This window comes from Salvia miltiorrhiza, unplaced genomic scaffold, assembly GCF_028751815.1.
Source record: "Salvia miltiorrhiza cultivar Shanhuang (shh) unplaced genomic scaffold, IMPLAD_Smil_shh original_scaffold_326, whole genome shotgun sequence".
Lineage (NCBI taxonomy): Eukaryota > Viridiplantae > Streptophyta > Magnoliopsida > Lamiales > Lamiaceae > Salvia > Salvia miltiorrhiza.
In genome coordinates, this window is record NW_026651527.1 from 39,793 (window position 1) to 55,449 (window position 15,657).

The 15,657-nt window shown below is 33.5% G+C and overlaps 1 protein-coding gene across 1 annotated transcript; it reads left to right on the forward strand.

The window, feature by feature from the left end:
- Positions 1–10,450: 10,450 nt before the first annotated feature.
- On the forward strand, positions 10,451–13,083 carry LOC131004123 (cation/calcium exchanger 4). The gene has a single exon (XM_057930730.1). The coding sequence runs from the start codon at positions 10,821–10,823 to the stop codon at positions 12,729–12,731; it is 1,911 nt and encodes a 636-aa protein (XP_057786713.1). The 5' UTR covers positions 10,451–10,820; the 3' UTR covers positions 12,732–13,083.
- Positions 13,084–15,657: the final 2,574 nt, after the last annotated feature.

A 15,657-nucleotide genomic window follows, 5' to 3' on the forward strand; every position in this document is an offset into this window, starting at 1 on the left:
GATCTTGGGAAAGTCACTCTACTCTTTTCATTCACACTATTCCTACACTCTGCATTTGCTCCATTTTCAGCTACTTCAAAGAAATCATAAGAGCTCGAAACAATGGCGGCTTATGCATCTCTTATCACGAGATTTCAGATTACCTCTTATATTCGGCCTATCTTGGAATCTGCAAACATTAATCACTTATAACCCTGACGGGTTTGTTATTGATATTTGGCACATGTCTCACATCAGACATGTTCAGGCCGATTGGGTCAGTCTCTCAGATCCTCCCAACGGCCAAGATGGCATTGTTTTGGAGAATCTGCAAACATTGGGGACGATACGGGATTTCAAGTGTAGCCAACAAGTAGTCAAGAGAATTCCCAATATCAAAAAACTCAAAATGGTTGCTATGTACTTTCCTGTTGATCACAGTTATTGTCTCGACAATCTTGCTCGTCTAGATAAACTCGAGTCCTTGTCCTGCGATCTTTAACGAGTGAAGGATCCTAGTAATCTATATAGCCTAATTAATTTCCCACATTCTCTCAAGAAATTGGCTCTAACTGCCAGTTCGTACCATTGCTGGGAAGACATATCGGAAAAGATAGGTGTGCTGCCTCTTCTTCAGAAGTTCAAGCTGGTAAACAAATGTTTCAAAGATGGGAAGTGGGAAACAAGTGAAGGCCAATTCCGCAGCCTCAAATTCTTGAGCCTTCGTGACTGTAGTAAACTACAAGTTTGGACAACAGAAAGCTCCCATTTTCCATGCCTTGAACATCTTCGTCTTGATACGGTGAAGAACTTGAAGGAGATCCCTTTAGAGTTTGCAGAAGTGTCCACACTTAGAGTGATCGACGTGAGACACTGCAGCAATTCTGTTGTCGAATCTGCTAAAAGAATATTAGATGAACAAGAGGAATTATACGGTGAAGAAGCAGCCCTTCAAGTCAGAGTTACGCTCTCGATTATGAACGAAGAGCAACTTAAGAGATTGGAGACTCCTAACTTTCGTGTTACAGAGTGGCAGAGCTAAGGTACGGAAGTAAAATTCTAAATTTTGTTTAGATTGATTCTAATTTTTTTAGTAATTTATTTTCAATTCTCAATTACTTTCAAATTTATTAGGGCGGGAGAAGTTGGGAAGAATTTATTAGAAGTGAAAATGGAGAAGCAGAAGCTCCAACGTGAAGAAAAGAGGAGAGACAAGAAACGGAGTTGAAATGGGTCCCACCAGAGCGAAGAGGGGGGCACGTAGAGAGAATGAAGGCCAGATGCACGAATAGCTGTGCGCTAGTGTGGCTGGTGAAGGAATTTCTATTTTTTCCCCCTTTATTTTGCTTTTCGATTTTATCATTTTTTCCTTTTTTTTTTTTTTTTTATAATTTAACAGTGTTAAATAAAGAAATTTAAAGGTCGCGCAACAAGGAATCCGAACCTAAGACCTTTGGCCTTAGTCATTTTTTGCTTCTTTGTTTTAGAAATAGTTGTTCGGCAAGCATGGTTATTGTTGGTTTTTTTTTCTTTCTTTCTTTTTTAAATTTAAAAATTGTCCTTTGCACTTCAACGATGATCTCTTATAAAATCATATTCCTTGAATTAAATATTATACATTAAATATTATTTTTTACCTTTAATATAATTATATTAATTTTTTATTTTAAATATTACTTTATTGTAATATTTATATTAATTTTATTGAAGTTAAATACGAATTAAAGAGATGAGCTAAAATAAAAACTCTTTTTAATATATGAAATAAGAATCATTTTTAGTCATCAAATCATCAAGAACTATAGTTGATTAATCAATTTATTGGGTGAATTTAGGCTATGTTTATCAGCAACCAACCATCTTCAATATTTAATTAATTTCTCTCTCTTCCACATCACTATATTTATCCCAACCACCTCTATTTTTGTTGATTTATCAATGACCACCCCAACCACTCAACCACAACATTATATATAATTATTTTATTATTATTTTTAATAATTATTATTATAATAATATTAAATACTCTCTCCGTCCGCCAAAAGTATGGCACTTTGGCTGGGCACGGAGATTAATAAAATTGGTGATGATGTTGATATAGTGGAGAAAGGGTCCCACCACTTTTTGAGATGTGTGGTGGAGATTGAATTTGAGGTGGGTTTTTTGTAAATAAAGAGTGTTTGTAAGGATAAAATATAAATGTGGATGGTGGGACCATGGCTTAAAAAGGAAAGTGGAATACTTTTTGCGGACGCCAAATATAGTAATTGTGCCATACTTTTGGCGGACGGAGGGAGTATAAATTAAAATATTTAAAAAAATTAAAAGAAAAAAAAACAAACTAATAAAAATTTAAATTACAACAAACTAAAAATATAAATTACAACAATGCAAACTCGAAATAGAAAAAAACAATACATACTAAGCATTTAATTATCGTTGCCAAACTTTTGCCAAATATGCTCGATCAAGTCATTTTTAAGAGCATTGTGAGCTTCCCTGTTACGAAGTTGTGTCATGTTCCTCATATAGCTTTCAAGACTTGCAATCCGTTCCGTGGAAAATTCAAAATTAGGATCATCATTAGCTTCAACATCTCCGCTTTGGCTATTAAACCTTCTAACTTCCATAAATTCTGTTGGATCACAGTAATTTAAGTAAGTATGCCGCTCGTCTTCGACTATCATATTGTGCATAATGATGCAAGCAAGCATTACTTTTCCCATCATATCACGATCCCACATGAGACATGGTCGTTTGATAAAATTGAAACGAGCTTGTAAAACTCCAAATGCTCGCTCAACATTTTTTCGAGCAGCCTCTTGATGTTGAGCAAACAGTTGATGTTTTCGAGTTTGTGGACCATTAACAGATTTGACAAATGCTGCCCATGAATGATATATACCATCAGTGAGATAATATCTCATATTTTTTTCATGGCCATTTATCACATAACTAACCTTTGGTGCTCGACCTTCCAATATATCTGAGAAAACAGGCGATTGGTGAAGCACGTTGATATCATTTCTCGAACCTGGAGTTCCAAAAAATGCGTGCCAGATCCATAAATCTTGAGATGCGACTGCTTCCAAGATTATTGTTGTCTTACCGCTTCTTCCTGCTGCTTTATCTCTACCAGCAGGACGACGGATTGTTGAAGTTTCACTTACAGGAGTTTCAGAGGTTGAGTTGTTTGGATTCTCATCTTCCCCGGTGGTTTTTGATTTTTTTGAACTGCCACGATCTTCTTCAACATCATCTTCATCATCAACTGCACGGGCACGCGTACGCTCAGTGCCCAACTTCAGCTCCCAATTCGGATGATGACGCATGACTTTTTCAAAAACCTCATGGTGCGTAAACTTAGTTGTTCCATAAAAAATTTGCGCTTCCTTCTCAACATCTGCATCAGACATGCCGCTACTTTTTCTGGCATATGCTTCTACATATGCACCCACCCACTTGGTTACATTCGCATTCAACCTCTTGTAACGATTTCTCAATGACTCTATGGTTCTTTTCTCTCCCATTAATCGCGAGTTGTCAACTCGAGATTCTTCATACATTGCCCGAATGCGTGTCCACAAATTGGCCTTATTTTGATTAGTGCCAACAATTGAATCTGAGCTACAAGTACACCAAGCATACATGAGCGCCAAATCTTCTTGATCATTCCAACCTTTCGGACCGCTGGAGGTGTTTGTGTTTGTGGGGTGGACATTTTCTTGAGTGGAATTTTCATGAGTGAGATCATATGGAAATTGAGGGTTTGAACCAGATCCAAAAACTTGGCTATCAATATTATCAAGATTAGGATAATAATCTTGGGAGTTTGAGAAATTTTGAGGATCCTCAAAAAAATTTCTAGGATCCATTGCGAAAAGTGAAAAAATGCTAGTGAGTATGAATATAACAAATGAGGTCTATTTATAGAGATATTAAAAATTATGAATTTTAATATATATATATATATATATATATATATATAATATTAAAATTTAATCTTAATATCTAAATTAAAAATATCCAATCAATAAAATAATGCCACATCATCAAAATTTCACCACAAAAGCAAAGAGACCACCCGATCTCATTTCCATTCCCAGCCGACCGTGGTTGGTTGCATTGAAATGAATCAAGAGCATTTTTTATTTTTGTTTAATTCATTTTAATGATGTGTGCGGTCGACCATGCTGCCCAAGGTTAAGGTATTGGGTTCAAATTTCATGGGGAACGAAAATTTTAATTTTTTAAATTCGAACACTACACAACGAATTCGAACGTGTTTTATATAGAATTCGGACATTTTGTTAGTTCGCAATTTATATTTTAAGAGGATTTTTATAATTAGGGGTAATTGCCTTTAAATTCAAAACGTTTTCAAAAATTCTAAATTACACATATTCTTTAAAAAAATCTTCAGATTCTTTAAAAAATTCTAAAGTCAACGCCTTTGGATTCAATGAGATCTGCTTCGATCGCTCATAAGAAGAGTAGCATGGTGGGTGCTGATGATGTCTTGCTTCAAATGAAGGATAAACTCACTTCTAATTGTCGTGATCTATAAATCATCCTAATTGTAGGGATGGCCGGCTCTGGTAAGACTACTCTTACTATAAATATTTATAAAGACCGTCTTATTAAGAAGCATTTTCATATTTGTGCTTGGGCTACCATCTCTCAAGAGTATAGCATTCAACAAATGCTCATAGAAGTTCTTCAACAGTTAAATCAAAATGTTGGTCAATATTTTTGAGTGAGGAAGAATTAAGAGAAATATTGCATAAACACTTGTTTGATAGAAAATACTTAATTGTAATGGATCATACGTGGAGCCTAGAGGCATGGGCTGGAGTTGAGAGGTTTTTAATAACAAAAATGATACTCCCTTCGTCCTATTATAAATGTCTCATTTTCCATAATGAGATGTCCATTACAAATGACTCATTCTTTTTTTGGCAAATAATTAAAATATTAATTAACTAATGAGCCCACCACTTACTCTCTCTCCCTATATACCTATTTTTACAAATCTCAATATTTTTTTTTCTCTCCACAAACTCACTTTATCTACTAATTACACATTCATTAATCTATGTGATCAAAAGTAATGAGAAATTTGTAATGGAATGAAAGGAGTAGCAGAATAATGGTAACAACTAGGCTATCATATTTGGCTTCTGACCTACCCAACTCTAAGTGAATAATATATGGTACAGTAATATAGAATGAACAAATTCTTGAACACTATAAGTTTTAGATTGAGAATTCAAATGCAGAGAGATTATTTCTCCATTTAAGCCTTTCAAATTATGGTTGACAATTAGGTGTTTTGTCATCACTTTTAATGATTTGGAGCAAAATAATTAGCATATAGTGTATTTGTTTGGATTGTTCCTGTTCTAATTAAAAATGTAATGATAAATACCTGTTATGATTTTCATGCTTATAAGTATAAACTTTATAAAAAAAATTTGCAACACGAGAAAAAGGATAGGCAACTTTTCCAGATGTTCTCATCATGCTTTAACCATATGATCGATGTTCAAGTTCTGTTGTTGCAGGAGCGGGAAAGAGATCATTTCTCATAGTTCATACTAGAAGGTACATATATTCTTGCAAGTTTTCTTCCTCAGCCCTCCATTTCTTTCTTGAATGATAGAAAATGAAAATTTTACTATTAAAAAACAAAACAGAAATGTCTTTCCTCGATTGGGTATTTTTGAATTTTTTTAATTATGAAATTTTAGGTATTTTTGAATTTTTATAATAGTAACAACAAGAGATGAATGTGAGCCGTACTTCAACAAGAGATAAATGTCTTTCCTCGATTGTTTATTTTTAATTTCTTAATTTTTTTTTAGGATGTGTTGTACTCTTGTTCTTTCATTAATGCAATATCCATTGTTGGTGGTCGATAGATATTAAGATTTAATCGTGAGTTATATAAGATGAGTTCTTCTGGTATACGTACGCTTAGCACATGAGATCGTAAATTTGTTATTCGCATTTTTATAAAAACTTCTTTCTTAACCTGAGTGCTACCATAATGATGTCCCATCATCGAATTCTAAAACATAGACAAAGGTTGACATTTGGCTTTAATGCTAGAATTCAATGAGATTTTGTTTCTTACTTAAAAATTTATCCCCAATTTTGTGCGTGGGGGCAGAGGAGAATTGGTTTACGAATGTGCTTTTCATTGTTTTTGGATGTTGGCTGTTTTTTTGGAAACTTTTAATTGTTCCTTCCCTTTGATTGTGTTTTAGTCCACGTTTGATTGAGTGTTTTTAGAGGTTCGAAAGTGATTCAATTAATTGAATTCATTACTTGTTGTTTGATTTGAGTAATGAGTTAACTATTACCCTTACTTGAAGGTAATACAATCACTCAATTTGTTATCCCTCAAAATAGAGAGGAAACAAAAGGATGAGAATCAGTTACTAATGATTCATTTCCATTGTTAAACCAAACACTCAATAAAAGTAATGATTATTGTTACCATTCGACTCCTTTATTTGATTTCATTCCCTTTCCATTACTCTACTTGAATCAAACGAGCACTTAGTATCCATCTGAGGGTTGGTTGGCTGGATCCTTCGATATTACCATAGTACCAGAAGTGAAGTTCATAAATTTGTTAGTTTTTGTTCTTTTGTGTAGTTTGATGATAGCATGTGAAAGCCTTAAAAAGTAAGATTATTGGCTTCTCTTAGACAGGATGGACATTTCTGTTAACCATGGTCCTTATTTTTCTCTTAAAAAGAATGATTGAAAGTCTAGGATCTTATAAAAATATATGGAGTTCTCATCATTGAAGATTTAACCAATGCAGTATTTCTTCTTTGTTAGTTTATTGATATGTTGTCCTTTTATGTTTAAATATTTTTTGATGGTTTATTGGGTTTTGTTTTTGTTTTATTTTTGTTTTTTTCATCTTATACTTGTGATATGTAATTTTCATTAGATAATGTAAAAGAAATCGAGGATGAGAATAGGAGGAAGTGTTCCAAATTGAACTTTAGCGAGTCGAGTTTCTACCCTCACATCAGAATTGGTGAATAGGTTCCAAAGGCTGAAACGGGATCCTATTTTGGGAGTAGAAATGCAGTTACTATTATATCGAGTTTTATGGAAGAAAATGAAAATTGGAAGTTGCACACCTTATCTACTATATTTCGTGGAACGAGTTAATACTATAGCCCTCAAGATGACTTAGGATGGTTGGCAGAGGAAGTAATGAAATACATTGTCGAAATTGTACCCGAAAGGCACTGGCTAGATGAAATTGTACCCGAAAGATACTAACATAAAAAATTATGTACATGCAATTTTAGACTTCAGTCATTTGTCCAAATATAATCGGCCACAAATTAGAAACTGATCGATTATTTGTCATTCGAAACTTATCTATACTATATTAAAAAGGAATTTTTCAATTTGAAATCAATTTCAAATTAATTTTAAAATTGAGTGGTAATTTTGTAGTTATAATAAAAATTGAAAGTTTATGTTTAAACTATATATATTTTTCCTTTTCTTTTCATTTTCTTTAACTTCTTATTTGTTGTTACATTTCTTTCTAAAATTATGAAATTCAATTAATTATAAAATATTTAAATGCATATCAAGTTAAATATCACGATAAGAGTTTTAATATGATACTATATTTTATGAAAATATTGATTTAAATATTAAAATTTTATAAATTTCTCTCTCTTGTCTCATCTTTTTTGAATAAATATATTTTTAATTCTTTTTAATTAGTACTCCCTCCGTCTACTAAATAAACTCCTATTTGCCCTTAAATTTTTGTCCACCAAATAAATTCCTATTCTGCTTTTTGAACAATTATGTCCTCCCTTATTTCCTACATTTATTATCCTTTACCACTCATGGGTCCATCCCACAACACCTTTATCACTAGTATGTGCCCGCTCGTGTGATGCACGACCATCATCGAAATTGAACGATAATTTAAATAAATAAATATAAATATTAAACATAATATATATATATATATAACTAAATGCAAACATAAATGATCTCAATAAAAAATTAAATTATCCATAATATAATCTCAATAAAAATATGAATCTAAAAACATTCGAAATTTCAATTTTTGAAATAGCAATTCATTAATTTAATTGATAATATGTATAAATATATAAATTTTGAAATATCAAAAGCAAGTATAAATGATAATGAGTATCATTATGGATCATATAATATTTTAAGATGTGCAGAACTATTTATTTACATATAGTATAACTATAGTTTAATATAGTTTTCGAATACATATTTAAATCATATTTATGCGGTCATTTTATTTAAATACAAATTTTAAAATAAAGTACCTATCAACGTATACAATTTTTACCAATTGAAAAGTGGAAAAATAAAGGGTTTAACATGAGAAATGTGTCATTCATTTTTAAAAATAAAATGTATACATTTTCAGTAAATTTAAATAAATGTGCTACTACAAAATTAAACTCTTCAATTTAATTTTGTTTTTTATTTTAAAGAAAATGGATAATGATTCTCCAATTAATGGTTTTCCAATGAGTCATTTTGAAGCTTAAAAATTCAATTTTTAAGATATATAGTTATTTATCTACTAATTTATTTCTATTAATGTAAATTTGACCTTTAAAATATATTTTTAAGCTAAAGAGTTCTAAAATGAACAAATATATGTTTCATCATTGTAATTGCATTAAACTAGCATAATAAAAATATAAATAGTAAAATATAAAAATACTACTAAAATATAGTAAAAACATAGTAAAAAATAAAATGGAAAAATGAATGAAATAGAAAGGAAACAACCATGACATTTTAAAAATTGAGAAATAAGAGATGATATGATAGAGGAGAGAAGAGAGAGTAGAGAGAAAAAAAAATTGTGACTTTAAACTATAATAACTTATTGGTTTTAAATTTATTTTTTTATAATTTTTACATCAAATTAAAGATATCGTCATTATCTTTAATTTAACATCTATATTGAATATGTTTTTATAAATCAAAGTTGATGATTTTAAAAGAGAATCAAAACTACGAAAAAGAAAACTAAAGAGAGAGAAATTTGGATCGGAAAAAGTTTACCTTAGACTCATCTTTTATATTACATATAGATTTTTATATGAAATAATGTAGTCAAATGACCATAATGAAGATTGAAAATCAATTTTTTGGCCCCTAATCTTAAAACATCAAAATATAGCTATTAATTAGGTGGTATGCCTAATTTGCCCTTTTTACTCGGCCACTGGGGTGATTGCTCGACCGCTGGAGGCTTGTGGGTGAGCTGCGCGCTCACGGCGAAAAGCCAGCACCCGCTACGCGTATGACACTTATGGCACTATTAGTGCCATACGCATCATTTTATTACTTGGTTTTATTTTGAATTTCCGTTGACACTTATGGCAAGGACCATTTTAAACACTTCCACATAGGGTTCAGATTTTTCATTTAGGGTTTAAATTATCCATTTAGGGTTTAGATGGTCGATTTAGGGTTTAGATTATCCATTTATGATTTCTTGATTCTATTATTGTTGTTTATGTTGCATGTATGGCACTATTAGTGCCATAAGTGCCAAAATGACTATTTTACTTGGTTTTATTTTGAATTTCCGTTGGCACTTTTGGCACTAGTGCCAACGGAAATCCAAAGTAAAATCTTGACACTTATGGCACTAATAGTGTCATAAGTGCTTAACCCGTCCCGGCACGCGATCCGCGTGCCTGATCCTACCCGGTCCGCCCCATTAAGGGTAAAAACGTTCAAATCAATAAAAATGGCCAAATTTTATGTTTTTTCAATGTGTTGCCATAAATTGTGTTTTATGCTTCATTTTGGCTACTTCAAAATTTTACTCTTTTTATATTCACATTTATTATATTTTACCGGTCATGGGCCCACTCTACAACACTTTTATTATTTTTATATTCTACATTTACTATCATTTACCATTCATGGGCTCACCCCACAATGCATTTATCACTTTAGTCAACTACCTTTATATTTCATTACACCTTTATCAGTTTTCTTAATTTTTGTATCGACTATCAAATGAGAGTTTATTTCGTGGATGGATGAAGTATTTTATTTTAAATTTTTTAACTTATTTTTTGTTTTTGTTTTTCATAATATCAAATTTTATAATTATGAATTCTTTTTTATTTTTTAATATTCAATTCAAATATATTCAATTAAAATTATTTTTTATTATATTTATAAGTATAATAATTGAATTAGTATTAATTTTATATAAATATAAAAATTATAAATATTTGTTCCCGTACATTGCACGGGATGCGAATGCTAGTTAATTAGTTAAATGCGATTTTTTTTTTAATTCATATTCGATTCGATTATGCTCATTGTATCGAATTATCGATTACAAATCAGAAGTCAAAATTAAAAAATATTGAGACATTTTCATTATTAAAAGCATTATCCAATGTGGCAAAATGTATATTGAAAAAAGGCGAGCGTATATATTCAGGCAGTTGAAAATCAGTTGTTTTCCAAGAGAAGCTTCTCGGAAATAATAAAATTATGGTCGATACCCCCAAATTGTCATCTGATTGAGCTTTCGTAATTCAATTTCCGAACCCTAGTTCCCAATTTTTCTTACCCATTAAATCATCCATCTTCGTTATTTGCAGGTTAGTCAAATCGAGAACCGTTTTTAATTCCTTTTCGGTTCGATTTTGTGGACTGGGGTTTTAGCTGCTCGGAACTGGGTTCTGGGATTGTTTTTTAATTATTGTACATTCATTTAACGATTGCTGTATAATTTGCAAGTTTACGTGAAATTGGAGGGGGAGATGAGGCATAAGCATTCATTTTACGGCAGAAAAATCCCTCGATTTCGAGGGTTTTTCAATGGACTATGTACCCTAGTTTTGATCATTATGTTTTACAGTCATGGTGATGTAAGTTTAGAGCCATACTCATTGTTATCGATCCCGGGATTGAGCTCAAGAGGGGGATTATCTGTGGTTAGGAGGAGAATGGCTGAATTAAATGTAGATTCCAATGTCATTGTAAATGGGACTGATCCTAGTTATGTAGATAGTGGTCAATCTGAGCTTTGTTTGGGTTTGCTCGATCATGAGGGGTACGAAAACAGTTGTGAGTTCTTGAAAGCGCGACCTGAGTGCAAATTGAATGGGTTTCTCGACTACCTGGCATTCTACTACTGCGATTGCAATGGTAGCCCTTGGACTTTCTTGTTGTTAGCTATTTGGCTTACTGCATTGTTCTATCTCTTGGGCAACACTGCAGCGGATTATTTCTGTTGTTCGTTGGAGAAACTTTCGAGTCTATTGAAGCTTTCTCCAACTGTTGCTGGGGTTGCCCTGCTTCCGCTTGGAAATGGTGCTCCAGATGTGTTTGCCAGTATTGCAGCCTTTGTAGGGACGGGAACTGGAGAGGTTGGGCTTAATAGTGTGTTGGGAGGAGCGGTGTTTGTTACCTGCATTGTTGTTGGTGCTGTTTCCCTTTCTGTAGCTGATCAGGATGTCCAGATTGACAAAAAATGCTTTATAAGGGATATTATGTTTTTCATGTTTACACTTATGGCGCTTCTCTTGATCTTGATTGTTGGTGAAGTGACTGTTGGAGCCACCATTGTTTTTGTAGCGATTTACATAGTGTATGCCTTTGTTGTTGCTGCTAATGAGATTTTGAGGGAGCAAGTGCAGAGGCTGAAATTGGACGTTGTTACCCCTCTGCTTCCCGTCAAGGGAAGTGTGTTTTCGGGAGGTCAAGACGATGAGTCTCCATTTGGCTCATTGCTTGAACTTGAAACCAATGGCGATGGAGCACAGGCTCATTCTTCCTTACCACAGTGGATGTGGGCCTCAAACGTGGCAATATATTCAAACCAAGGCATGAAGATTCCCGATGGTGACAAGAATTTGTGGGGATGGAATGAAGAGGAAAGAGATGCAGAACAATGGGCACTCTCATGTTCAAAGATATGTGCACTTTTGGAGTTGCCTTTGGCAATTCCAAGGCGACTCACGATCCCCTTAGTGGAGGAGGAAAACTGGTCGAGGGTATATGCTGTCGGCTGTGCTTTGTTTGCACCAATTCTTCTGGCTTGCCTATGGAATACACAAGAGAACCTGAGTTCTCGAAGTAGAATAGTTTCGTATCTCTTGGGTGTTTCAGTTGGTTGTGTGCTCTGTGTTCTCGCATATAAGCACACAAGGGCAGAACATCCACCGCGAAGATTCTTACTCCCATGGGTTGTAGGAGGGTTTTTAATGAGCATAGTTTGGTTCTATATGATCGCAAACGAGCTTGTTGCTCTGCTTGTTGGATTAGGTATGATTCTAGGTGTCAATCCTTCCATCCTTGGAGTGACTGTATTGGCCTGGGGCAACTCAATGGGTGATTTGGTTTCAAATCTTGCATTATCCATGAATGGTGGGGACGGTGTGCAGATTGCCATGTCTGGATGTTATGCAGGTCCCATGTTCAACACGCTCATCGGATTAGGCATCTCGATGCTGCTGGGTGCCTGGTATGAGAGACCTGGCTCGTTTTCTATCCCACAAGATCCAAGCTTGTACTACACTTTGGGATTCCTCTTGACCGGACTTATCTGGGGGCTCGTCATCTTGCCCCATAATAATATGCGTCCTAGCAAGATGCTTGGAGCAGGCCTCATCGCAATTTATATGATATTTCTCTCCGTTAGGGTGGGATCTGCTATGGGTTTTCTTTGACTTGCTGCACTCAAATGTTGTCATTCACGGCAGGTACATTGTAAACGTGATAACTTCTTAATGCTGCGACCCCATTGTATTTGTACATGATCAAGGAGAGAAATTGACACCTGTACGTTGTAGCTTGTTTGGGTTCGTGTTGTTGATGGTAAATCCTTGATTAACTGCTGCATTTCTGCTTGTGTTATAACTTATATCTTTGTTCAGCCAAAGGTTTTAGTTTCATGTATTTTGTCGACTTTGAAGTATTTGCTTGAGGTCGATGCTTGTATTATATTTGTGAACCTTGTAATAAGCTCTTTTCATCTTGAGTAGTCTGTTCTCTGCTGTCTGCATTGACATCATATGTTAACTATCAAGATTCAAGATTTTAGTTCCTGCCTATATTTGATATGATGGGAGTTTTGTCCCTAGCTTATTGACTTCATTTTTCTGGAATTCACATACTTGCCAAGGGTGATTGCAATGGTAAGAACTAGACGTTCCATTTTTGTATGTTGTGGCATGTAACTTACTTTGGCAGGAGAGACGATGCACTCAAGGGATGGTCTGATAGTAGATGGATGCAGAAACAGGAGACGGGAGCATGATCGTCTTCAGTTCTGGTATGCTCCTAAAACACGACTGCTTCGTAGCTTTCTCAATCTGATATTCTTGGTAAGAAAATGTGCAAAGAGCCCTTCTCTTTTCATAAGAGTCTTATTGTCTTGCTCCTATTTGCAGCCATTACTTAGTTTACTAGATTTGCTTGGGCAATATTGCCAATATATTTTTGTTTTTCTTCTATTTTGATATTTGAATTGTCGCTGATCCCAATTATGTAGAGTTTTAGTTCAGTTGATGATTTTAGGGCAAATGAATTCTTGTCCCATTGTTTGTGTGTGTCACACCCATGTACATATATTTATTGTTTGGTCTTTATTTGTTTGTTTGATTGCCTCAAGAATAATGAGTTTTGGGTTAATTTTTGATCTTTGGTAACCTATAGGCATAATCATAAAAAACGACTACAAGCATCATTAAAATCTTGTTGTCAGTATTTGTTAGTTATAGTTTAGATATAATACAAACCAGGGGGACTTAGCCCACTGGCCACCGGGTCCTCACTTAAGTGAAGTGACCCGGGTTCGATCCCTCTTGGGAACGAATTGGTGATTGGAGATATAAGGTGGAGTTTGGTGAATGGAGAGATAAGGTGGTTCTTGGAGTGGATGAGGAACTAACTACTAACATCTAACATGACTTTGACCGATCAAAAAAAAAAAAAAAAAAAAGTTTAGATATAATACAAGTAAAAGCACATGACTTTGTACTAAATCATTTGAGTTCAATCATATAGTATTACATTATAAGTATTATATATAAACATAAAACAAAGTTGCATTATTCAAAAGTTACCCACAACCACAAGCCACAGCTACCCCCTCAAAAACTCTTATCCACCAAACCCCATCTCCACCTGCCCCCTTTTGGCTTTGGCAGTGGCGATTGTGACATAAATTAATGCGAGTCAATATTATTGGTATTATTTTGTCTTTTCAGGAATCGATATTATTTTAGTATTGATACGAAAGATATTATACTTCCACTGACGATTTTATCTGCAATTGAACAAGTGGCTCAATAGTCGATACTATATGTCTGCAAATTCAGAAATCGTGGAAATAAAGTATTCCCTCATCTACTTAATTACTTAATTAATTGATATTAGCATAAATCAACGTGGCCCTACTAAATGCGAATCTTTTCTTGCGTACGTTTACGACCATTGTTATTTATATATTCAATTTATCTATAATATCAATCACTGATAAAACACACATAGCCACTCTTTTTTGACTCTTTGAGATCCAAATCTAATTGAATTATCATCTCTTAAATTTTATCAGCCAATAAATCGCCTACGTCCTTCAAGATCAACATTTATGTTTTCTTCTTACTATCATATCATATTGAAACTATAAAATCGTAAATTTCTTAAACCCAAATACATAGAAGTAAAAATAGTGGTAAGAGTGCTTAATGACTTAGGTCAAAGGTCTTGAGTTCAAGTTAAGTTAATCACAGCGTGGTCTTTATTTTCTTTGTTTAATTATTAACTTATATATCAAAAAAATCAAATGAACTCATACCTGCACTAGGTGTACTATCTTAAAAATCCGTCTTGAAAAATGATGAAATACTACTTAATATTAGTTAATAGTATGTTTTTTCTCCCTTGAGTAGGTTGAGATTTTGAATCACCTAAAATATCTTAAAATGTTTTCTCTCTAATTGATAAGTCGAAAGTTGGAGTCAGTATAAGATGTGTGTTCGAGTATCTAATTTTATTTTTAAAAAACTACATTGTGAAATCATGTTCATGTACATCTTAGTGCAAAAAAAAAAAAAAAAAGAATCACTCGCATCCATTTTTTAAAAATGTTTAATAATAGTTCTTCATTTTTTTGTAGTGGCTCTGATCGTTGGATGGGAGGCAGATGGAATTCTCTATCCCATAATATTGTGTGTACCACGTGTACCATTCTTCATTTCTTTGTTTTATAAATTATTTTTATAAAAATAAAAAATATTACTCCCTCCGTCCGCCAAAAGTATTCCACTTTGGCCGGGCACGGAGTTTAATAAAATGTGTGATAATGTTGATGTAGTGGATAAATGGTCCCACCACTTTATGAGATGTGTGGTTGAGATTGAATTTGGGGTGAGTTTTTTGTAAATAAAGAGTGTTTGTAAGGATAAAATATAAAGGTGGATGGTGGGACCATGGCTTAAAAAGGAAAGTGGAATACTTTTTGCGGACGCCAAATATAGTAATTGTGGAATACTTTTGGCGGACGGAGGGAGTATTATATTATAAACTCTAATTAGTATTTATCATTGAAAAATTAAAATTTAAAAAATTATAAACCCTAACTTCGAATTA

Bases quoted from the DNA above. Each gene is read 5' to 3' on its own strand.
- LOC131004123 (XM_057930730.1), top strand. From the start codon at position 10,821: ATGAGGCATAAGCATTCATTTTACGGCAGAAAAATCCCTCGATTTCGA.